Consider the following 26,321-nt stretch of genomic DNA (forward strand, 5'->3'; position numbering starts at 1 on the left):
GGGCGCGCGGCCGCCCCACGCCCGAGGGTGCTCACCCCGCCCAGGCCTGGTCAGCCGGGCGTGTGTGGGCTTGAGCCTCTAGGCCCAAAGCCGCAGGGCTCAGAAGGTGCCCAGTCTGGAGCTGTGCAAGGCGGAGAACTTGCGCAGGCCCCAGCTTACTAGTCCTAGACCGTGCGTGTGCAGAAAGCCTGCTCAAGGCCAAACCTGTGGGTTCTAGAATGTTCTGAACAAATGCCTGCTTTAGCCTGTATCCTGCTGAGGCTCAGCTCCTGCTAGGCCCAGCCAATTTATTCCTGACTCCTGTGAGGCCTAAAGCCTTTTGAGGCCAGAACCTCGTCAGGCCTCGGTCAACCCGAAAGCCTGCTGGGGCCCAACCTCACTGTGCCCGACCCAGATTGCTTGCTTCTTTCTCAAACAGGCCAAGTCAAAATGGCAAGGACCGAGGTCTCTGACCCTTCCGAGCATTTCACCAAAATCAAAGAGCTAGAGTTGGTGCCAGAAAAAGCCCAGGAGGAGGAGGGTGGAGTGAGCAGAACGAAGGAGCCCCCAAGCCCTGGAGAGGTGGAGGCGCAGTGCGCCTATGGGGCCCTCCTGACCCAGATGCCCGGGGGAGAGCAGGAGCTGGTGCCTGCCACCGTGGAGGACAGTGGGAGGCACATCCTGACCCTGCAGGCAGTGCACCCCACCTTCGAAGACGGGGAGCTGCAGGTCAGCTGTCTGATGCCACAGCACCAAGAGGGGGTGCAGGTGATGGTGCAGCAGACCAGCAGTGGGGTGCCGTCGCTGCTGTGGGTCAGAGAGGGGACCCAGCAGAGCCTGCACCAGTGCGTGGCCATCAGCATCCAGGACGAGGTGTACTCGCTGCAGGCAGTGGAGCACATGCAGTTCCACATCCTGCAGGACAGTGTGGCCGTGGCCACTGAAGACAGTAAGTGTGTGGAGGGCCTGCCTGAAGGCGCTGGATTGATTAAGGTACATGTGCCTTCAAAAAACAGACCCCTTACATGGAATTTAAAGCAAACAATTTTTTAGGTTGTCTGTTGTGCAGTATTATGTATAGACAAGCAGTTTAAAATAAAACACAGTAAAATAATTCCCAGGAAAATCCGGGGGGTGGGGGGGGGAACCACATGTTCTTTCTTAAGAGTTTAAAAAGTTTCACTAATTAGAATACTATCAGGCACATTGTGTTGTGTGTGTGTTTTTTAAATAGTGTTGTTTTACCATCAAAACCGTTGATGCTTAATAATTACTCTTAAGCACTTCGGTTGCAAAGGACAATCTTATGTACTACTTTAATTTTTTTTTGTTACGTGTTGCTTGGTTTCATCAAGGCAAAGAGTTGAATCAGGTTGTAATTTACAATACCGTATTAATTTGAATACTTGTTTTATTTACTAGCTTGAGAAAAGTCAGGAGGAGGTCCAGCTACCGGCTGAAGGAGGCGTCAAGGAAACACAAGACCAGTTCTTTCTTGTGGAAGCGAGGCAGGGAGATGAAATTGTCCTGACAATTTCAGACTTAAACGTGAAAGAAACAGAAGATCAACCTGCGCCTATTCAACCACATGTTGAAAGAGCCAACTCTCCAAAACCTCAACAAGAGACCAAGGGTAGGCGGGTTCATTTTGTGTGAAACCCTGCATAAAGTGAGCTGCTGTTTTTCTTTAGGAAAAGGAGAGCGTCATTGAAGCTTTAAAGGGTTGACTTTTTAGTTGCTTTTAGAATGTCAGGAAATGGGAGAAGTTTTAAACTGATATTCTCTATTGTGCATCAAATCCAAGTGTTTTTTGCATTTTGCACACAAGTGTTTTCAAAGGGTAGAAAATGCTCCTGCAAAGCGCTGTGCGTGCACATAGAGTGTTGGGCTCCCTCCCATCTGCTCCCTAGTTTGGACCCTGTGGTGGTGGGTGGGGAGCAGGAGCAGCTGCTTCCTGCCCAGGAGGAGTGATGTGGAGAAGGCAGCAGAGGTGCCTTCTGGGGAGAGGAAGCCTAGGTGAGGCCACGAAAGAGGACTCTGACGCCACTCGGAGGGGGGACACTGGTCCAGGCAGCAGCAAGTGGCCTGTGGGTGGGGCTTCACAAGGAGGCTGGAAGGCCTTCGAAGAGGAAGATCAGGCCAGATGAGGAAGGACCTTGAAGTTATGTTAAGACTGAGATTGAATCTTGGCAGCCCACAGGGTGGATTTGATCCTCAAAATTATTTGTCTGGCTTAAAAAAAAAAAAAAAAAAAAAGTTTCTTGTTTAAATTAAAGAGTTCACTCTTCAAATCTCAATTTCTAGCTCATTTTTAAAAAGTCGTATTTGACAACACTTGGCTCTGTTTCCTCCCTTCTGCAACAGGTGGCCGGGGCTGGGAAGTGACTTGCTTAAGAAAGTCACACAGCCACCACCATCCGTGGTCAAAGTCATTCATTTAGGGTTATTGCCTCTGGTTCCAGTCAGTGGTAGAATTTGCAACCCTCGCTATAAGTCGTTTCTCATATATTTAAAGCAAGAGATTGTGCCCCCTGCCCAATTTCCCAATTCCCAGCTCATTTTCAGTTTTTAATATATTCACAAGTTTGCACCACCATGGCCACCATCTAACTCCAGCATACTTTCATCACGCCTCAAAGTGGAACTGGAACATCGAAAGAGAGGTTTTTCCAAATACATAAACTGTCTCCGCAGGAGGAAAACGGACCTTCCACTGTGACTTGTGCAGGTTCACCACAGCCAGAATTTCGAGTTTAAATCGTCACATGAAAACTCACACCAACGAGAAACCGCACGTGTGTCACCTGTGCCTGAAAGCTTTCCGCACAGTCACCCTGCTGCGGAACCACGTCAATACCCACACAGGTAATGCTTCCCGAGAAGGATGCTGCCCCGGAGTGACATGTATTAAGGCTTTAGGGAAGCACATGCAACTATTTCTGTGTTAAATTAGCATATTGCTTTAGACTTGTCTTGTTTTCTTCCATTTCAGTTAAAAACATTGAAAGATACAAAGACTTTTCTCGCCCCTATCTGGCGTATTTATGGTTTAAAGGGCGAGCCTCTTCTTCGTGTTTAAAGCATTTTGAGGCTGGGTGTCATTTAGAAGTTATAAGTTCCTAGGAAAATTTGTGGTTAAATCTTGTCAAAAGGATAAACTGTGATTTTACAGGAACCAGGCCCCACAAGTGTGGTGATTGTGATATGGCGTTTGTCACCAGTGGAGAGCTTGTCAGGCACAGACGTTACAAACACACTCACGAGAAGCCGTTTAAATGCTCCATGTGCAAGTATGCGAGCGTGGAAGTAAGTTCATGCGTGTGCTTAAAGCTTTGTAGTGTCTTACTAAAAAGTTACTCTAAGTTATGTTACGTTAAACTAGCAGTCGAATCCCTTACAAAAGAGGTTTATTAAAGATGTTATTCATACAAAGTCTATGCAGGAAATAACAATCATTCAGTTTTCTAAATTGAAAATAGAAAATGGGATTTCTTTTTGCTTTGATTACCAGTTAGCAAAAGCAATATATAAAAGTATACAAATTACAAATAAAACTGCGTGAGGTACTTGGGAAATAATTCTCAAATTATGTTCAAGGCTCTACCTAGTGTTTTAGGTGGTACTCGGTCCGCAGTCTCAAAATGTATTGGCTCCAGCATAGACCTCAGACCCAGTCGGAAGGCTGGCCGAAATCTTTGTGCCTCCATCTGTGGTTCGCAGTCAGATCGAAGCGACTTGCTTGAAGGTTTAATCATGCCATTTCCCCTGTTATTGCAGAGAAGCCAGGTGTTTCAAACTTCAGTCATGTGGCCCAGTCACGTCAACTGGATCATTTTATTCAGACCTTCTAGCAGGTTCAGCAGCTCTCTGAATGAAATGACAGAACATTAATTACTTCACTGTCGTTTTCTGCAGTTAATTTTTAAGGGCTCCACTATCTGCCCGGACACTTGCCGGGGCCTGATTTTGAGCCCAGTTGGGAAAAGACGCTGCACTTGTGGGGGGGGGACTAAGTTAAAGGGCATAACTAACGTTGAAATAGGGGAGTGATGCAACCGCGTTTCATAAACCAGGGAATTTCACAGACGGGGTCAGAATTGGATTCCAAGAATTTTTTTCAGCTATTACTATTTTTAAAAGTTCTTTCTCATCCGAGTTAAAGGTTGTAACTTTAGTTTGAAAACACAAAAATGAAAGTTTCAAGGAACAAAGCCATCTGAGACACCCAAGCCTAGAGTGGACTTCCGGTTGTTGTTCTGATGGTTCTGAGCGCAAACATCCGAGGTCCACTGAGACCCTCCCCTGGGGTCAGCGGTCTGCACAGCCTGGTGGCCCAGGCACACGTGCAGTTTCCGTCTTGCGGGCTGGTCTGCTTTGAGCGGGGTAGCCTAAGCCCCCTGCGCCCCCACCCACTTCTTTACACAGACGCCAGCAGGAGTGCACATTCTGGAACACCAGCCTCTGAAAGCGCTGAGCTCCCGTCCTTCCCTCACCCTCCCTTGCAGAGCCACCCAGAGCAGGTTGACACTCAGCCACCTTTGCTCTTTCACAGCCCTCATCAAATCTTTCATGCTCTCATTTTAAAAATTCTTTTTTGTTTTACTTTCTGATATACTTGAAGACATCTTCTTTTCATCTGAAAAAATATAAATTTTTCAATTTGGATCTAAGTCTTCTTTTGTTCTTAAATGTTCTCAGGGCTTATGTGTGCTTGTCGCTTATTAGGGAATCAGGCCCAGAGATCACGGGCAGGGCCATGCGGGCTCTCTGATACCTGTCACCCCTGCCCTTTGTTCTGCCAAAGGTAGACAAGGCCTGAGGGAGACAGTACTGACGAAGGACGGTTCTGGAAGGTAGCAAAGCAGTCAGGCAAAGCGTGATCCAATGGCAGGTGATGTGCTGCTCACCTTTTTAACTTGTCACCTGGGATATGTAATTAAAGTAGAATGTATGTTCTTCTACTCAGAAGTTGCTTATTATAAAGAGACTCCAGGCACATAGAACCATCTTTGATAGCCACTTAGGTCCCACAGAACCTGGAACTAAGAAGTGCCCCAGACGGTGTCTGCCTATCAGAGAGCCGGTGTTTCAAGATTCTCACTTTATTTATGCAAAAGAAAGCATTCTGGCCTCTGCACTTCTGTGGCATGGTCTAAACTTTGCGCACAGAGTGTGAATGGCCTTAGAAATGGAAATAAAATCCCCTGTGGCACTGAGCAGCCAGCCTGCAGTTTTCCGTGTGGATGTGAAGCTGAATGTGAGAGTCTCTGGCAACTACTGCTGCTTATTTCCAAAGGATCTTAAACACACATCGAATGGGGGAGAAATCATTCACGACAGAACATAAAAGTAAGGCCTTTTTGAGTTTCTCGGGGTGCGAGGTATGTTCCGAGGTTAAAATGTCAATCTCTCTTGATGACGCTGATTGGTTGGACCTAAAATTCTCAGGTTTCTCTTGCAAACAAATACTTTCCGTGTGCTTATTAGGCGAGTAAGTTGAAGCGTCACATCCGGTCACACACGGGGGAGCGTCCCTACCAGTGCCATCTCTGCAGCTACGCCAGCAAGGACACCCACAAGCTGAAACGACACATGAGGACACACTCAGGTAAAAGTGTCTCATGCTGAAGGCCACGTCCGTGGGCCACGTCCGTAAAGCACTGTCTCGTTTTCAGAAGTGAGCTTGTAAAAGTTACTGCAGTCGCAGAACTGAAGTTCAGTGTCAGAATGAACGTCTCGGCGCCTTTTCGGCGTGGGGGGTTCTGCTCTGCACCTTTGTGTTTGTTTGGCGTCCAGAGAGCCCACGCAAGCCCTGTGCTGTCACATGCTGTGACCAGGAAGACACCGTCAGTTACTTGCTGCCATAGGTGGTTCAGGGCTTAAAGCCGGTTCCTTGTTAAGAGCCGGCTCCTTCGCCACCCTTCCACCTGAGAGCTGCGTAAAGCGTGTGCTGGGCTCGGGGTGCGCCCCCCTTTCTTTCTGTTGTAAGACAATGTGTTTGCGTGTCCTTCCCGTTCTTTCCACCAGATGGGGGCTAGATAGTGGCCTGGGCTCGCTCCAGGAGTGTCATACTAATTGGGGGTAAACGTAGGAGAGGGGGTGAAGAAGGAGCCTGGGAACGAAAGACAAGCCGTCGGCTCCGGGAGCCCTTTGGGGAGGACCAGGGCGCGTGGGTGAAGCCGCTCTGCAGAGGGTCATCTTTGTCATCGTCTCACAGGCGAGAAGCCCTACGAATGCCACTTCTGCCAGGCGCGCTTCACCCAAAGCGGCACCATGAAGATACACATCGCGCAGAAGCACAGCGAGAACGTCCGCAAGCACCAGTGTCCGCACTGTGCCGCGGTCATCGCGAGGAAGAGCGACCTGCGTGAGTGTTTGGACTGTGAACTTCCTTCTGTAGGGGAGCCTGTGGAGCCTGGGCCCCATTCCGGGAGCCAGCCCGGCTTCAGGAACTAGGCTGGGGAGTTTCCCCCGGTGGTCCTGTGGTGCCATCTGGTGCCTACCTTGCATAAGTGCAGTTTCCTAGCATTTTGGTTGCCACAGCCAAGAGGAAGGGATGCTACTGGCATCTAGTGGGCAGAAGCCAGGGATGCTGCTAAACGTCCCACACCGGACGGCGCGCCCAAGGAGGAGTCGGCCAGCTCCCCAGCGAATGGTGCAGAGAGAGACCCTGGCTTAGAGGGCAGGGGCAGATCAGCCCCCCAGGAAATAGCACCCTCCCATGTACGATGTTCTGTCATGGTTTCAGGCGTCCATTTGCGCAACCTGCACACTTACAAAGCCACAGAGATGGAGTGCCGCTACTGCTCCGCTATCTTCCACGACCGCTACGGCCTCCTTCAGCACCAGAAAACTCACAAAAATGAGAAGAAGTTCAAGTGCGAGTATTGCAGCTACACCTGCCAGCAGGTACCGGCCTTCTGTCCATTCGGGGAGGTGGTGGGCCGCCCTGGAATATGGAAGAATTAAGGGCTGGGGTGGGGTTTTCTATCACTTCAAAAATATTGAAAAAAGTCATGTTTTTAAAAAAAAGACTTAAAAGTAACCAGAAGGCAGCCGTGAGCCAAGGAATTAAAATAACAGTTCTTAAAGTGTGGTTCACGGACCCCTAGAGGTCCTTGAAACTAATCAGGGCCATCAGATCAAATTTTTGTCGTTAATTGTTCTGGCCCGGTAGTTCAGCTGGTTGGAGTGTCACCCTGTACACCAAAAAGGTTGAGGGTTCGATTCCAAGGCACGTGTCTAGATTTCAGGTTCAATCCCCTGTCAAGGGGCATTAGGGAGGCAACCAATATATCTCTCTCTCTCTTCCTCTCCCTCTAAAAATCAATAGAAACATATCCTAAACATAATTTTAAATTAATGAATTTATGCCAACACTTTATTCGCCCTTTGCTGTGTTGGAAAAAAGCCGTGTTGTGCAAAAGCCGTGGAGGTGCCTTAATACAAAGCAAAGCAGTCAGTCCTTGTCACCGCTGTGTTCTTCACCTTCCTGCATCGGCAGCAAAAATAAAGGGCACTTTTACTTAATAATGTCCCTGGGGAAGTAGTATTAACTTTATTCAGTCTTCACCCTGACTACTCACCGTTTTCATGTTCTGTGTGATGAGCTGGGAGGTTGGTAAGAAGCGCCGCTCTCTTCTGAGGCAGAACAGTGTCTAGAGGACACCGTGGGGCTGCCGGAGTTTCCAGCTCAACTAGCCGCTTTTTCATGAACCGCTATTTTAACTTGAAAGGAAAAGTGGCAAACTCTGCTTATTCAGTTACTGGATGTTTGGCACTACCAAAGGTAAATGGAATGAGCATGCCACTTTGGAGAAATATGTGAGGCTAGCTTTTAAGAGGAAATTAGAATTAGAATTTTGGAAAATTTATATCCAAAGATGGAGTCACTTTAAGAAAAGCAGTTTTTTATGTGGAATAGTGAAACGCATCAGCATTCAGAAGCTCTCCATAACTCAGACTGGTATTTTCCATACGACCAATCCATTGTTTTACAAAATCAGACGTGAGGTAACAAATTCAAAGTATAAGATAGATCAGCAGATTTTAATGTGATAGAGTACAAAAAAATCACTGGTGTGGTTTCAGATTCCACATTTTAGCCAATTGTTAAGAAATTAGCACTTACTGAGTTTCAGTGTAATATCAGAAAAGAATGTCTACAATTATTTGAAAAATTATCAAAATTCTGCTCCCTTTTCAACAACGTACCCATGAGAGTAGATTTGCCTCATCTGTCTCAACCACAACAACACACCTCAGCCGACTGAAGGCAGAAGCAGAGATGAGAATCAGGCTGTCTTCGTTTAATAAGGTGGCCAGACTTAGAAATAAAAATACAGGATGGCCAGTTAAATTTGAATTTCATATAAACAACAAATACTTTTGTATATAAGCATGTCCCAAATGGTGCAGCCTGTATTTTAACTGGCAACCTTATCTATTAAGCCGGATACTAATTTTTTGTTTTGAAAAATAGATAATATGTGTGTATAGAAATACGTTAACATGTAATTGGTTTATTGTTATTCTTTTAAAGAATTGATAACTACTTTTATATGTTAATTTCTTAGTTTTAATTTCTAATATAATCTTCGGAGTATTAATAATTTTTAAGAGTGAAAGGGGTCCTAAGACCAAAAGTGTCAGAACAACCCTGGCTGGGTGGCTCAGTTGGTGGAGCGTCACCCCCTGCACCGAAGGGTCGTGGATTCAATTCCTGGTCAGGGCACATACCCAGGTTTTGGGGTCAGTCCCCAGTTGAGGTATGTGCAAGAGGCAACCAATCGATGTTTCTCTCTCATATCCATGTTTCTCTCCCTCTCTTTTCTTCTCTCTCTAAAAATCAATGAAAAACATATTTTTGGGTGAGGATTTTTTTTTTTTTTTTTTAGAAGTACATGCCACTCAGATATTTGCCCAGTTACCAAAGGTGGAAGTCAGTACTTACTGTGTTTCAAAGTGTGGGCTATAAATAGTAAATGCTTTGAATAAAGAAAAGAGAGTTTGTCTAGTAGACTGAGCATTGGAATATTCTGCGTCCAGGCTCAGATTTTTTCAAATGAACTGGGAGAATTTCTTGGAAGACGGACGAGACTTGGAGAGGACAGGGTCCCAGGGAGGGTCAAGCCCCAGGTGTTTGGTGAGCAAAGAGCAGACAGGACCTTGAGGCTGGGACACTGCTGGGCACTCTGAATGCTTTGGCCCTGGAGACCTGGGCTCTTGGGTTGGACCTTGACTCCCAGCAGGGAGACCAGGAGATAGATGCTCTCCTGGAGGGAGGGATGAGAGGCGAGGCCCGTGGGGAAGGGGCACCGGGAGAGGACTGGCAGACAGACTGGCAGATAGGTTATTAACAGTAACGCGCAAGTGCTCGTGCACTTTATCTGAATAATCATAGCATTTTCAATAAAACAAATGTGTATTTTTGCTTGACTTTATATATTTTTTGTCCTGATTCCCCAAGTTATTTACTCATATAAATCTTAGTTAAAATTTCTGATTACTTCTTTGCTGAGAACAATCTTTTTCCCATGATACTTTTAACTCGATATGAAAATCTGTTATCTTTCTGTCAGGGAGTAGAAGGGAAAATGTATGCTTCCTGTCCTTCCAGCCCCAGATGTCTGCTTAACTGAAACCCCAGCATCCGATTCTTGAGTTTGCAGGTCTGTCTGCCTTTCGTAAATAATGATAGAGGCAGGGCTGCAAATGCATGAGCTCTTTTGGGGGGAAAATGATTATCATTTCCCCCCCTCCCCAGGTGTGTTCCTGGACATCCCCTGTGGGCCTGTAGGACCAACTAGGAGCTAACTGGGAGAGCTTTGTACCTGGTGGCAGTACCCAGTGTGACTGTTTCGTCGATGGCCAGACCATCCTGCCACCATAACAGTGCTATGTTCAGAATGTCTTCGCTGTGATTTTTCTTAATAGCACACTCATCTTTGGGGAGGAAAAATAAAGGTATACGATAAACACTGTCCGATACTAAAAACCCCTGTAAGGAGCTGAGCTGTTGGATTTTCCCCTTCCCTCCCAGGAGCGCCACATGACTGTTCACACCCGAACCCACACTGGAGAGAAACCATTTGCCTGCCTCTCCTGCAACCAGTGCTTCCGACAGAAGGACCTTCTAACCGTTCATGTCAAGAAATACCACGATGCTGACTTCACCCCAGCTGTTTACGAGTGCTCCAGCTGCGGCAAAGGCTTTTCCCGCTGGGTAAGTCACCTGAGTTGCCATAAATCTCCTTGAAAAGATCCCTCTACCTCCCAGGCACAGTGTCACTCGGGAGTTTAAACACCATTATAGAAACTTGCCAGGACTTAAGATAGCATCTGCCATGCCCTGGGAAAGTGGTTATTAGTCACAAAACTCTTGAAAATCTTATAAATGTGTGGTCTCCCCTTCTGTGAAAAAAAGACAGTCTTACAAACAAAACCTTGCAAACAGTTTTAGGGAGTTCTCAGACTCCCCAAGATCCACGAAGAATCCCTGGTTTTAGTGTAACATTTAAAAATTGTTCCTGTGAATTTGATTTAGGCTACTCCGCAGAGAGAGTGCAATTTTCAAAATGTTTCATACGTGTTCTTAGTACAGTGTTGTTGGTACTGTGCTAAGAAAGCCACTTACCCTTCCTCTTTATTCCTTCTCGATGTTGTATCAGTTTTCTATTGCTACATGACTAATTACCTCAAAACTGAGAGCCTTTTAAAACCCTGAACATTTATTATCTCAGTTTCTGTGGCTCACACTTGGCTGGGTGGCTCTGGCTCGGGGTCCTTCATGAGGCTGCATCAGGATGTTGGCGGGGGCTGTGCCATCTGAAGGCTGGACCGGGGCTGGGGGAGCCGCTCCCAAGATGGCTCACTCAGTAGAAGGGGGCAGGAGGACTCAGTTCCTCGGCACAGGGACCTCTCCATAGGACGGCTGGAGTGTGCAAGGAGGAAGCCACAGTTCCTTTTGTCACCTGATCTTAAAAGTGACAACATTACTTCATTAGAAACGAATCATTAAGCCCATCCCATACTCAAAGGTGGGACGTGAAGTCCCTTTTGAAAGGAAGAGTGTCAAAGAATTTGTGGACACTTTAAACCCCCACAAATGATTAATTAGGTCCTTAGATGATGTATGCTCCAGTCTAACTTTACGAAAGTTTTGAGCTATCTGAAGTTGACTGTTTCTATAGGGGAAAACTTTATTTTTTTCTTTTAAAAGGTAGGGTAGTTGTGTTTTTTCAGGGGGTAGTACAGTGGGGTAATTCTGGAGTGTTAATGATATTAGTTCAAAATGGCAAATAAAAGGGGTAGCAACGCTCCGAAGACTAGCTTCATACTGAGTTAAAAGTGTACAGAGCGCCCCCTGGCGAGAGAAACAGAAAGCGGAGAACGGAATGAGTTGGCCTCAGAGTCCCTCAGAGCCTAGAATCAGAAGTTTTGAAACTTTGTCTTTTATTCAAGAAGGCATATTTGGATTTACATCTAGAATAAATAAAGAACTCTTATAATTCAATAAAATGACAAATACCCAATTAAAAACAGGAAAAATGATCTAAACAGATGCTTCTCCAAGGAAGATAGTCTAATGGCTAATAAGCTCATGAGAGATGCTTGGCATCATTGGTTACTAGGTAAACGCAAATCAACATCACGATAAAGGTACGCCTGCAACCAGCCTCTGTGAGAGCTACAATTAAAGAAGACAGACAATGAAAGAGGTGGAAAAATTGGAGCTCTCAGGCACTGTTGGTGGGATTTAAAATGGAGCAGCCACCTTAGAAGACAGTCTGGCAGTTTCTCAAAAAGTTAAACATAAAGTTACCATATGACCCAGCAATTCTTTTTTTTTCTTTCAAGTGCCAAAGACTTAAAAGACATTTCTGGGCAAAGAAACTTAAAATAAAACAAAAAACCTATCTGCTACATTAACATTATGTCCGTCACATTTCTATTATGTCAATTATGACTAATTGTTGGGCTTTGGCATTAGAGAATCAGCCCCCTTGTAGACTCCCAGGGTTCCCTCTTTTTTTTTAATTAAGAAAATGGGGTCTTTTTCAATTACAGTTTACATTCATTATTATTTTGTATTAGTTTCAGGTAGACGGTTAGACAACCATATACTATACAAAGTGCTCCCTCTGATATTTCCAGTACCCACCTGGCACCATACATAGTTATTTACAATATTATTGACTATATTCCTCATGCTGTACTTTACATCCCCATGAACCCCAAAATTCTTATACCCAAAAGAATTGAAAATGTGACCACGCAGAATCTTGTACACAGATATTCATAGTGGCATTATTTATAGTAGTCAAAAAGCGAGCAGACCAATAGGACAGAATAGAGAGCCTAGAAATAGACCCCAGAAATACAGCCACGTGATCTTCGACAGAGGAGCAAAGGCAACACAATGGAGCCAAAACTTGGAAGCCACCAGCCACCAAGATGTCCTTCAGTAAGTGAATGGACACACAAACTGTGGTCTATCCAGACAATGGGATATTATTCAGCACTAAAAAGAAATGAGCTATCAAGCCATGAAGAGACTTGGGGGAACCTTAAATGCATATGACTAAGTGAAAGAAGCCAATCTGAAAAGCTACATACTATATGATTCCAACTTGATGACATTCTGGAAAAGACAAAACTGTGGGGATAGTAAAAGACCACTGGTGGTCAGGTTGGGGAGGGAGGGATGCGTGGGAGAAGCACAGAGGATTCTTAGGGCAGTGAAACTACTCTGGACGATATGTGATCATGGGCACGTCATTGCACAGCTGGCCAGACTCGCCAGTTATAACAGATGTACCATCAGGTGGGGCAGGGTGTGCAGATGTGGGGCAGGAGGTATACGCGAAATCCCACACACCTCCCGACTTGGGACCGAACCCACAACCTGGGTACGTGCCCTGGCCGGGAGTATGGGGCAGTGCTCCACAGGAGCCACGCTGGCCAGGGCAGCAAACTTCCACACAGTGGTCCCAGTGCCCCTCCATACCAGAATGTCGCAGGCCAGGCCCCCTCCTCCCCGTGAGGACCCTGCTCTGGATCGGAAGGCTGGGTCTTCCTCTCCAGAGCAGCATTTCTCTGACACAGCGGTTCGTCACGTCACAGCCTCAGTGGGCCTGCTTTCTGAAGGCTGGGTGTGTTTTTGTTTGATTTATTTGTTCGTTCAAAACTGACATCAGATGTTCTTAACCATGAACTTGATGAAGGTATTAGGGAGAGCGTGGATATGTAAAAATAATTTGCACTTTTCTGGGGAAGGACCTGTTGCTCGTATATCCTCAAAGGAATCCTCACCCCAAGAGGCTTCATTTCCCCATAATCATCATACAAACCAGGGGTGGCAGACTCTTCCTATAAAGGGCCAAACAGTGAATATTTTTAACTCCTCAGACCAGACAGGCTGTTCCTGCCCCGATTGCTCGCGTCGGAGGTTTTTGCACAAACGCAGCTGTAGGTGGACAGTCCGTCATAAACGGAGGAACAGGGCTTGGCCCAGGACACTAGCCTTGCAAACGCCGCCGGGAGGCTGGCTTCACCCTCGGCCGCAGCCTGCTGACTCCGTGCACAGCATCAGCATTCCCGTTACTTGCATGCGAACCCTCCTTCCTCCACCCATAAGCCTGCAAAGCCCCAAACTGAAGTCAAAATGGAAATTCAGTGAGATGTTTTATATAGTCAGCAAACTTAATGACGTGACCAGTATCTTACGTCAGCATATGGACCTTTGAAATAGCGAAAACTTTCTGACTTATTTCGAATCGTCCTGAGTGTTCACATAGAAGCATTTACTGCTGAAAGGCTTGACCAGGGCATCTGTGGCTTCCCGCTTCAATCCGAATGCGGTGCAGTTTTCATAACTCGCGGCAGCTCAGGAGAGAAGCTCCCGGCAGTGAGGCTCCCGTGGTCTTTTACTGAGTTTCATCAAGTCCACCGACACGTTGCATTTCTGGTTTAATGTCAAGCCTCACCTTGGAGAGTAGAAGCAGTCCAGAAAAGTAAATTTTGTCTCCTCATTGACTTCTATTGTAAAGAAATACCTAAATAAGCCAGCTTCGGGCTAGGCCCAAGCACAACAGAATGGGTCACCTTCAAAAAGTCATCTTTTCTGTACAAGATTATAAGCGGTACCTGTCACCCATTTTCCACAGCGCATGTCGTTGACCGTGTGCCTTTACATGACGGTCCTTGGTGTGCTCATCGTGTGTTCTGTGTCATTTCTCCGACAGACTAACATGCGAAGACACTCAGAGAAGTGTGAGGCAGGAGAGGGAAAATCGGCGACCGCAGGGACAGGAAGCGTGACGATGGGGAAGTCGGCCATCCCGAGGGAGGCGGCGAAGGAAGACGGTACCTCCTTTTAAACAAATTCGGTTTGAATTTGACCGTGATTTTCTCATAAATTTCCCTGGGTGCTGGGCATTCTGTGCGGGGAACAACCCAGAAAGCGAGTGCAGACCCTGCAGGGCGCCCGGCCCGGGCGGCTCGGGAGCGGCTGCAGCCACTCTGGGCAGGGCCTGGGCTTCACTTGGCCCGTGTCACTTGGCCCGTGGTTATGGGCGAGGCAGGTCTGGTTGCTTACCTCCCTCAGGACTGCGGAGAGGCGGAGTAGAAAGTGATTGGGAGCCCTGGGGGTGTCCACAGCCCCCCACCACATGGGTTCCTGGGGTCATTTTAGTGGGTCCCAATGACAAACGCACATGCCCACTGCTCTCCTGTCCCTGCAGCTCCCCTCAGCCGAGCTGGTGGGTTGCTGGGCGCTGCGTTCGGACCCCGGAGATACTACAACCAACGACCACAAACTGGGGGGCCTAGGACAGCAAGTTTATTCTCTCACAGTCTGCAGCCAGACGTCCTGAATCCAGGCATCAGCAGGGCCCTGCTCCCTCTGGAGACTCCAGGGGAGGAGCCCTCTGCCTCTTCCAGCTTCTGGTGGCCCCACGTCACCCCAATCTCTGCCTCCATCTTCACATGGCCTCTCATTTGTGTCTGTCTTTACCTTTTCTGTCTCTTATAAAGACACTTTCCTTGGATTTAGGGTCTGCCTTGAAAGTTCTGGCGAGCTCATCTCGAGATCCTTATTACATCTTCAAAGACCCTTATTTCAAATAGGTCACACTCACAGGGTAGGGGCGTTTGGATGCAGACACATCTTTCTTGGGGGCAACAGTTCAACCCACTGCAGGTACAGTCGTTTATTGGAGACGACAAACCAGGTGAAATCCAACTCCGAGCCCAAGACCAGGTCATCTGGACCCCGAGCTCTGAAAACGCCTTAGAAATGTATGACTTCCCCGCTAATCAGGCACCTAAGGCCCCTCTTGACACCTAAATGCAGTGTATTTTTTTAAAGCCCACAACAGAGAATGTCGTAGAGCTGAGGTGGTGAGACCCTGGCAGAAAGCAGGTTGAGTCAGAACATTTATTCATTCACCCTGTTCCATCCATGGGAAGGCTGTTTCTAAAATGTTTGCTGCTATAGGTTAAAAACCAAGTGATTGTTTCCAAAATACATTGGTATTGGTTTCTTGGCTTTATTGTAAATTTGCCAACCCTGTGCCTTTTCCCCCGAAGAAGCCGCTGTCGAGGAGGTCTCCCTGGTGACCGGAGAGCAGTACCCTGAAGAGATGGTTCCTGTGAACTTCGGGGAAACCGCAGCCGGAAGCGGGGACCTGGATGGAGACCTGACCTGTGAGATGGTCCTCAACTTGCTGAACGAGTGAGGCGCCCGGGTGTCCTCACAGCATGTCATTCTCTCCCAAGTTAGAAAGGTTTAGCATCTTCTTTGAAACAATGAAGTTCGTGACACTGGATGGTCACACTTTTCCAAAGCTTGTTGGAGTGCCTAGAATTGTTTGCCTATTTTTGACTTGATCTTTTAAAAAAACATTACAGGTATTTTATAAAAGGCCCACATCTTGAACTAGGGCATAAAACCTCAAACCCATGAATTCATTCACTAGATATTGGCCACAATGAATGAGCAGTGATTTTTGGAACTACTTGTTTCTGTAGTTCAGGATATTGAGTGCTTCGGCCAACAGTCAAAGCTGAGAAATTTTATGTTGAATTGTGTCACCCCGTGACATTTCTAATATTATGGTTTTTTAAACATAAAATATTAATTTTATATCCTTTTTCTACAGATGAATTTTCCATAAAATTTAAAGTCATTATAATGCTTTTAATTAGTTCTAAATTCAACACAAAAGGTCTTAATATTATACCAAAATAAAAACTGAGCAGAAAATGAAAAACTCTGAAACTGACTAGAAAATAACACTTGACCTCTTCTCCCTTATTCCCTGAGCAAAGTATACCATTAGGGTTTCATATTCTTCCTAATTACATCCTTGCCAGGTAGGAGATCCCCCCACTCACTTCCCATTGTTCTTTATCAGCGTATCGGCTCTCACCCTTTTCTTTTGCTAAAACTATTTTTTTTATGTTTTCAAAATAATTGGCAGAAAAGAAACAAACGTGATAATGGAAATATGTCCTTGGAAAGAATTTGTTCTTTTTATAACACCCTGCAAACAGCGAGTCCCTCTCGACCCCTGAGGAGACCGTTCCCGCCTCCAAACAGCACGTGAACCTTGTCTGGTCCTTAAAATCCGCAGGGACCTATCTTTCTAATGAGTTAGATCTTCCTTCTTAGCTCTGCCCTTGGTTTTGCTGCGAATTTTTCTCCCCATATTTTAAAATCAATGATAGGTCCTAAATTCAAATTCTTTTTTTTTCCAGCTTAATTGAAGTATAATTGACAAATAAAATTATAAGATATTAAAGCATACATCATGGTGATTTGATATACATCTACATCATGAAAGAATGTCTCCCATCTGGTTAACTCAAATTCTTAAAATGCTGATCTATTGTTAAAAATATCCCAAGTCCAGAAGCCCTGCATGAGGCGAACATGTGGAAGCAGTTTCCCAGCAGGAAGGGCATTATACCTCTTTTCATAACAGCAAATAATTGAACGCACGTAGTGAAACTTAATTCTGTGGGCTGCTATATGCTCTCATTGTGACATTTGAACTTTTGTAATAGTTTCTTATTCTTCGACTATTGTTTAAAGATGTTTTGCATAACTCAATAAAATGACAAAGTTTTTTTGTTATATGTGCATGATGCTTCTTAAAAATGTCTTTTTTTCCCCGGTAAGAAATTGGAACCCTTGTGCTCTGCTGGTGGGAGTGTAAAATGATGCAGCCCCTATGGAAAACAGTAGAGCAGCTCTTCAAAAAAAAATTAAAAACAGAACTACTCTATGATCCAACAATTTGGGTATATGCCCAATAGAATTGAAAGCAGGGCCTTGAAGAGATACTCGCACACCCCCGTTCACAGCAGCGAACGTTCACTGCTCACAGTAGCGGAAAGGTGGAAGCGACCCCAGTGTGCACAGGTGCGTGCCTGGCTAGATAACTGTGGTCTCCTCACGCAGTGGAATATTATCCTGCCTTAAAAAGGAAGGAAATCCTGACACATGCTACAGTATGGATGAGCTTTGAGGACATTGTGTTAAGTAAAATAATCCAGTTACAAAAAGACAAATAACTGTGTGATTCCACCTCCACGAGGGGCCAGAGTAGTCACATCCCTAGAGGAAGGAAGCAGGGGGCTGGGGCTGGGGCCAGGGGCTGGGGGGTTAGTGCTTGATGGGCGCCGAGTTTCAGTGTAAGAAGCTGAAACGCTCTGGAGGCGGAGGGTGGCGGAGGCCGCACAACAGTGCGAATGTGCTTAATCCACTCAACGGATAAACAGTTAAAATAGTAAATTTTATGTTATGTACTTTACTACAATTAAACATTTTTAAATTTAAAAAGAACAGATAAACATGTTTGAAACTGCAAGCCCAGTCGGTATCTAAACAGCGTCAATACCTCCTCACAAACAGTATAAGTGAGTTGCAGTGTTTGACATGTATAACCGCTGCTGAGATACGAGGAGAATGAAATCCAGGGGATCAGTTTTGAGTCCGTTATGTGTCCAGACTCCCACCAAACACCTGCATAAAAGGAGAAACTCCTTTGTTCCTCAAGCGCAGTAGCCATTCGTGCATTTTCCTGGGACAGGAGCAATGACAGCAGTCCCCACGAGAGGGCAGTTGTTTCTTTTTTCCCCCCAACGTGGAGACAGGCCTTCAGCTGTCCCAGACGGTGCGGAGAAGGCCGAGCTGTAACAAACTCCGCCGTCGGCTTGGTCAGTTCCATATCAGACAGATGAACAAAAACGGGTTTGTCGTTAATAGTAACAGGAGGATTCGTTGCTCCGGACATTGCTAAGTGAAGAAAGGGGCCTTCCAGCCCTGGAGGTGAGGACCGGTGCGTGGCTCCGAGCTCTAGATGCTGGGGAGTGAGCCACCTTCCTACGCTTCAGCTTAAAATAGTTTTGAGACCCAGCAGGAAGTCATTCTGGAATGTACGCCTCTTGCACAATTTAGTGTCTGTTTCGGGGAGAAAGTTGTTTAAATTACAACATTGTTTGACAACAGTTTTACTATGTAAAGGATGCTTTTTAAACAAACCTAAGCCCTGGCTGAAGCCTGCATTGTTGGAGTGGGCCGCCGACTGGGTGGCTACCTGCGGAGGGTTAGGCCTGGCGACCTGACCAGAAGCAGTTTATGTGGTCAAGTTCAACAGCCTGCCTACTGAAAACGGCAAGAGTTCCCAGATGTTTCCAGCATAAATGCAATATTTTTGATAACCGTTGACAATCTTACTGAATGTATGCTTTATGGCTCTCCGTCATTAATGGACAGTGTTATTCATACGTAAACACGTTCAATTAAAGCCTTAGGACATTGGGTTTAACTAGTCATCTGCATCTACGTTTTGCCGATCCTTTTATTGCAGTTTATTTCCCCCCAACTGAGTGTATTCGATAAAACAGATTTTAAGTGGCAGCCTAGTTATGATGCTACTTTAGTAGGTTTGTATCATGTCCAAGTCGTGGCTGAGTATGAGCCTCGAGACCTTAAATCGTTGTCTTTTATAGAATGCACAATTTAGGATTTCAAAAGACACATGCTGGTTTTTTCTCAGCAGTTGCAGGTGGAATACCACAGAGGACACGCAGAGGGCTTGTAGAGACAAAACGACTGCAAAAAGGCCTCTTAATTGAACCCCGATGCCCGGGAATCAGCTGCCAGAGATGGATAGGAAGGCTCATGGGGAAATGTGCCTCTAAGGAGCAACCAAATGAGCTGGAAGGCACGTTGCTGTCATTTCCTGCTTGTGGGGTATGACAATTTGTGTATCAGCCCAAAGGTCACCGATTAAAAGACTCATCCTGATCATCATAACTGCACCCCAAGACTCAGTGAAATAATAGCAGAAAATAGCGTGCTTGCCAATGAATTACTTTATTTTACATCGATCATCATTGGTCACGTTGTCTACAGGTGACACCCAGTCCTCTGGGGGTGGGGTGCCTTCTGCTCCAGGGCAGCGTCACCTGTCACTTGGGTGCACACTTGTCCCTGCACCGGTCACCGGTCACTCCATCCGTCTGGGCCAGGGGGGCCCCTTCTCCTGAAGGGTCCGCTCTGTATACATCCCACCACTCCACATGCCTGACATTTGTCTGGGGCCATTATCTTGGGGGAAATTCCAGCTCCTTCGAGGCTCTCCACCCCAGTGGGTAAGAATTCTCTCTGGGTGTTGGGATTACCTAGGGACCTTGTGAAAAACAAGCTCCTGGACCTCCCAGGCCCACAGAATTAGAATCTTGGGAGGTGGTTCTGAAGAATCAGCATTCCCCGGTTTTATGGGGAAGCCCGCTCCGGGGCGCTTGCTCTCCAGGCCGCATTCCTTAGCTGCTTTCACACGTGTTGGAAAAGCTAGAGAGACATTCAGCAGGCAGCCCTAAGCCTTTCGTTCTGGATGGTTCTACCCCAGAGCCACTCAGCCTCTCTCTGATGGCCTGTGCCCCGGCCATTGTTCCAGCGGGAATGGAAGGAGGCAGAGACTCAGGAAGCGACATGACCCGTGCTGTGGAATTTGCCAGGCACCGAGGTAGTGCACTCAGGGACGGGAGCGCACGCAGCAGCTGTTTCACGGTGTCAGAGCACAGCCCGTGACAAGGAGAGTGGACAGCGAGAAGATCCAGGATCTGCGGACCGTAGGGAAGGCACTGCTTCAGGCTGGTGGTAGACTTGTTGCAGAGAGCAGGGGCCGTTTCAAAATGCAAGTCTAACTATGCAGACTTGTGTGTCCTATGTCAGGGCAACAGGCCACTCTGAGTACCACAGACCCACAGAATGAGAACAGCCAGTTCTTCTTAGAAATGATTTTTACCATTTACTGTGACAGGACAATCTCAGCATGCATGGATGGATGGATGGATGGATGGATGGATGGATGTGGCTACTTGCTCATATTTTTTAAATTTTGTTTTTTAAAATTCCCTAAAGAATCAGAAATTAGTCATGGGAGGGTAGGGCCTTCAAATGTTGGGCAAATGGAAATTAGTTTACTAATCACAACTTTTTATCTAAATGAAATGGATATTACAATGCTTCTTAGTGCTATTTTCCAGCAACATTTTTTTTCTTTTTCTTAAACATTTTTTAATTTTTTGAGGTATAAATTACCTACAGTAACCTCCCCCCCTTTTAAATGTATAATTTTATGAGTTGTGACAAATGAATGGTCATGTATCCATCACCACAATCAAGACAAGGAGAGTCTCCATCATCCCAAAATCCCGTTGTGCCCTACTCCCAGCCCCTAGCAACCACTGGTTTCTTTACGCCCCTATTGCTGTCATTTCCAGAGCATAATATAGACAGAATCATTCAACATAACGACTTTGAGATTCAGTGCTGCTGTTTCGTGGACCCCTTGTTCACTTCACGGCAGGGTGATATTCCATTGTATGGACAGCCCACAGCCTGTTTACCCATGAGTGTCCTCTTTGGCAGGACTATGAATAAAACTGTCATAAACGTTTGTGTACAGGTTTTGTGCAAACATATATTTTCATTCCCCTTGCAGTGAGATTTCTGGGTCCTAGGTGGAGGTATGTTTAACTTTGTAAAACACTGTCAGACCTGTTCCCGAGGTGCACGTACCACTCTGTGTTCCAGCCAGCTGGGTCTGAGCATCCCAGGTGCCCCACTAGGTACTGTCAGGGTTTGTTTTGTTTTGTTTTTAGCCTTCCTGTTGGGTTTGTAGTGATAACTCATTGTGGTTTTAATTTCCATTTTACTAACAACTAGTGACTTTGAAAATCTTTCCATGGGCTTATGTCTCCGTATCTTCTTTGGTGAAATGTCTGGTCAAATATTTTAACCATTTTTAAAACTGGGTTGTTTGAGAGTTATTTATAGATTCTGGACACAAGTTCTTTATGAGACATATGTTTTGCAAATATTTTCTCCCAGTCTATGTCTTTACTTTTCATACTTTTAACAGTGCTGTTCAAACAGCAGATTTTTTTTAAAAAAAAGTTTTGATGGACTCTAATATATTCTTTTTTTCTTTGATGAATCTGTCTTTTAGTGTTGTATTTAAGAAATCTTTGCATAACTCAAGGTCACAAAGATATTTTCCCCTTAGGTTTACTACTAGAAGTTTTATAATTGTATGATTTGCATTTAAGTCTGTGATCCATTTTGAGTCCAATTTTGTTTATGGTGCAAGGTGTGGATCTAGGTTAGTTTTTTTCACATGTGGGTGACCAATTGTTCCAGCATCATTTGTTAAAAAAAACTCCTTGCCTATCCAAGTCCGTCTGGAGCTGTGCTGGAAGTAAATTGGCCCCACATGTGGAATCTGTTCCTGGACTCCGTTCTGTTGCACTGACCCAGCCCTTCATCAGGACCACACTGTCTTGATTACTGTAGCTCTAGAGTCAGCATTCAAATCAGAAAATGTGAGTCCTCCAACACTGTTCTTTTCCAAACTGTTTTGATTATTCCACTTTTTTTTTTTTTTACCTTCCTATGTAAACTTTCAAATACACTTGTTGACTTATACAAGAAACTATTGCTGGGCTTTGGCAGGGGAGATGAATTTATAGATCAGTTTGGGAGAATTTAACATTTTAACAATATTGAGTCTTCCAATCAATGAACACAGTCTCTCTCTCCATTTATTTAGGTGTTCTTTCATTTCTTTCATTCTTGTTCCCTTGTTTTATAGTTTTCAGCGTTCAGATCTTGCACATATGTTGGATTTATATAGAAGTTTTTCGTGTTTGGGGGGGTACTATTGGTAATTGTATTCTTTAAATTTTTTATTTCCTATCATTCATTGCTAGTATAGAGTAAGAAGGTCGAGTTTTCCATATAGTTTTGCATATTTAACCTTGTATCCTGCAACCTTGCTAAACTCACTTGTTATCAGTTCTGGTAGTTTGTAGATTCCTTAGTGTTTTCTATAGGCAATTATGCCATCTCCTCCAAATAGAGACAAAAATTTTATTTTTCCCTCTCCAATCTGTCTGTGTTTTTATTCTTGCCATATTGCACTAGCTACGACCTCTAGTATGATGATGAATAGGAGTGGTGAGAGTGGACCTCTTTGCCCTGTTCCCAATTTAGGGGAAGAACACTGGTATTTTTGCCATTAAGTAGGTTTTTTTGTACATGCCATTTATCAGATTGAGGACATTTCTTTTTCTACCAGTTTGCTGAGATTCATCATAAATGGATGTTGAATTTTGTCAAATGTTTAAGATGATTATATGCTTTTTCTTTATCTGCTGATATAAGACAAATTACAATGACTAGTTTTCTAATGTTGAACCAGCCTTGCATTCCAGGATAAACATCACTTGGTCATAATGTATTATTCTGTTTATATTTTGCTGGATTTGATTTGATAATATTTTGTTGAGGATCCTTTCATTTACATTCACAAGCAATATTGGTCTACGGTTTTCTTTTCTTGTGATATATTTGTTATTAGGGCAATGCTAGCCTTATAAAATGAGTTGGGAAGTGTCCCCTCCTCTTCTGTTTTCTAGAAGAGATTTTGTAGAATTAGGATTATTTCTTCCTTGAATGGTAGTATTTGCCAGTGAAGCTGCCCAGTCTGGAGTTTTCTTTGTTAGAAAGTTTTAACTATGAATATCATTTCTTTAATAACTATGGGACTATTCAGGTTATCTATTCTTCCTTGAGTATGATCTGGAGCACAATAAAAGCTGTGCTCAGGCCCCTACCCCACCACTAGGTGACCACAGATGAAGGCCTTAACTTCCTGGACTCGTTTCCTCAAGTTATTCAATATACATAATTGAATGCCCTTGCTAGATGTAGGGAAAGCCAAGAGAGCTAAAGTGTGGTTCTTGCCCTAAAGATACTTGGCCTAAAGATAATAATCTTCCTATTACTTGGAGTTCCTGAAGAGCAGATGAGCTCTTGCATGTTATCAGGCCTCCGTTCAGCTTGGGGTGGGGGTTCTTAACTGTAGCATTTGCCAATTCCCATGATGTAAATACTCCCACTGTGGTTGGGTTCCAAGCTACCGGTGCGGAGCCGGAGGAGACACACAGGCACACACCATCACACAGCATTCCCACTGTACAGAGACAATACAGCTAAATAACCCCAAGGGCATGGGAAATAGAAAGTGTAGTAAAATAACTAAGGAGTGACAAGTTCTGAGCATTCATTACTTTTATTTTTAATATCACTCATTTCATTATAAGTTTATATGTTTAATTTTAATATTCGCCATGTTTAACAACCAATATGCAAAATGCCTGATAATTCAGCTATCGGCTTGTGTAGGTTCATAGCTGTGTTGCTTCCTTTGCTTGCAAGGACTTAATCTTGACTCAGACATGCCTCCCACAAGCTCAGCCAACAGGCAATGAGTTGGTTGATGTGAAAGAAGGTTCCACAGTAGCTCTCTTCAGCTGAGGTCATGGGCTCTCCATTTCCAACACTGTCCACAGTAATCTCCCTGAAGACCCAGCCCCAGTCCTGAAGAACCAGAGGCTGTGGTGTCCTGACTGGCCATCCCTAGCCACACCCCTTCCTGGAGCTGGGGGTGGAGCCAGCACCCTGTGGACCAGAGTGGGGAGCAATAGTGTTCCCAGAACATTCGAGCTGCATTAGGGAAGAAAGAGATGGTGGATGCCTCATTGTCAGAAACAGTGCAGGGCCGCCACACAGCCTCAGAAGCCCTTGGTGAACTGTGAAATCCTGTACGTGCATGTGGTTTGAGGCTTTCAATCTTGGTATACAACCTTTGTGGTGATCAAAGATTTCAAATTTAAGAATCATATGCACTTGTTTAAAACAGTAAATATAAAGCTTTGCATAAAAGGGGAGTTACTCATCTCCCCAACCTCCAACCCCACCACCTGACCCACCCGATTTCTCCCCCTTCCCCTTGTTAGCAGCCCATTGAGGCCCCTCCCACGCCCCTCTCCTGGCCACGCAGTCCTGACACACAGGCATGTGGAGGGGCTTGTTTGGATTTTGCAGAAGTAGGCCCAGGCCACACGCATAATTCCGTACTTTGCTTTGTCTCACTGTGCGATAAATCTTGGGCTTCCCTACCAGTCAGTAGACAGAGCCCTGCAAGCCTTAGGGTTGGCTCTGGCTGGAGAGGGGGCTTTTTCATTCATTGCTCCTACTGGGGTCATAGAAGTGCAGACCTCTTGAGGTTTCTAAATTTGGTCAGAGTGTAGGAGGCGGTGCAGGGTATGTGCCGGCTAAAAATACCAGCCCAGGTCTGGGGTGGAAGCCGCACCCTCAGAGCAGGCGAGGTGGGCAAGCCCAGGTGGCAGCACATCCGGGCCCTTCACAAAGCCTCTGAGTCTCCTGCCCCATGCTTCTGCCCCTCAGCACCGATGCCCATGCCCCAAGTCACAATGGTGGCAGCGGTGCCCGTCCCCAGGTGACCAGCGTACGATTATAGAAGCTGCCCCAGACTGAGTTACCTCCCCACCTCAGGATTTGGACCACATCTGGGTCCCACTGCACAGATATTGGCTCATTTTCAACTCACTTTAAAAAATCAAATACAGCCCGGCCGGGCGTGGCTCAGCGGTTGAGCGTTGACCTGGGATCCAGGCGATCGGGGTTCGATTCCCAGTCAGGGCACGTGCCCGGGCTGCGGGCTCGATCAATGCCTCTCTCATCATTGATGTTTCTCCCTCTCTCTCTCCCTCTCCTTTCCTCTCTCTGAAATCAATAAAGATATATTTTTTTTAAAAAAATCAAATACATTTATTTTTTAATAAAACTTCACAATACTATGTATGGTAAGTGGAAAACCAATGTCACTTTTCATAAATAGCAACGATCAGCTAAATAGCTAATATATATCGTAGCACGTAATGTTGTTAACATTTCGAGCATTGCTCTGTGCCAGGCGCAGTCCTAACTCTACAGCATCAACTCAGTTAACCCTCCCTCAGGCCCTGAAGGGGGCAGGGCCGCCCGCTTCCACTGGCAACCCTGGTTTGCAGATGAGGAAAGGGGCTCAGAGCAGCGGCACCTTAGAATAGACAGGCACACTGGGGCCAAAGACGGGCCATCTCAGCTGTCCTGGTGCCCATGCGGAGGCAAACTCAGCTATGCTGGGCTTTGTTTTTAATGCTCACTGGAGGATATTTTTCCATTGACTTTTAGGGAGGGAGGGAGGGAGGGAGGGGGGGAGGGAGGGAGGAGGAGAGAAACATCGATGTGAGAGAGACACATCGATTGGCTGCCTCCCGAAGTGCCCAACTGCGGCCAGGGATCGAACCTGCAACCCAGGTGCGTGCCCTTGACTGGGAATTGAACCCGACACCCTTCTGTGTGTGGGCCATCGATTAACCACTGAGCCACACCGGCCAGGGCTATGCTGGACTTTGAATCTGAGTTTGCTGTCTGCATTTGCTTCATTCATTCACTCATTCATTTATTCGAGAAGTGTTCACTAAGCACCTACTGTGTGCCCGTGCTGGGGAGGGGGTGGAGCAGGGTTCTGCCCTCCCTGGAGGAGCTCCGGGGGCCATGGGGAAGGGGGCGCAGAGGCAGCCCCCCCCCCCGCCGGGAGGTGTCTCGCAGCCGATGCTGCAGGGGGGAGGGGCCTTCACGCATCTTCATTACTTCGCCTCGGTTTCCTCATCTGCAGGGTGGGAGTCATGTGCCAGCTTCACACATAAACACCCATGAAGATGAATGTGTCACAGTTCGTAAGGCCTCCCAGCAGTGCCTGCCACAGAATAAATGCTCAAAATGTGACTCATAATAATGATGGTAGTTACTACGGTTCAGGGCAAGTGATGGTGTTTTCCACTTGCCATAGCAGTGGTTCTTCTTTTTATTTTTTAATGTATTTGATTTCTAAAGTGAGTTTAAAAGTGGCATG

At 45.8% G+C, this 26,321-nt stretch overlaps 1 protein-coding gene across 1 annotated transcript; it reads left to right on the top strand.

Annotated features, from left to right (window-relative positions):
* Window positions 1-429: 429 nt before the first annotated feature.
* CTCFL (CCCTC-binding factor like) lies at window positions 430-15,719 on the top strand (the record flags this gene model as incomplete). Its single annotated transcript, XM_081149252.1, has 10 exons — window positions 430-972; window positions 1,402-1,612; window positions 2,674-2,844; window positions 3,152-3,285; window positions 5,467-5,587; window positions 6,197-6,346; window positions 6,728-6,888; window positions 10,022-10,204; window positions 14,148-14,346; window positions 15,571-15,719. 10 exons carry the CDS (start codon window positions 430-432, stop codon window positions 15,717-15,719), a joined length of 2,022 nt encoding a protein of 673 aa, XP_081005378.1.
* Window positions 15,720-26,321: the final 10,602 nt, after the last annotated feature.

This window comes from Miniopterus schreibersii (assembly GCF_964146895.1).
Source record: "Miniopterus schreibersii genome assembly, chromosome: 10".
NCBI lineage: Eukaryota > Metazoa > Chordata > Mammalia > Chiroptera > Miniopteridae > Miniopterus > Miniopterus schreibersii.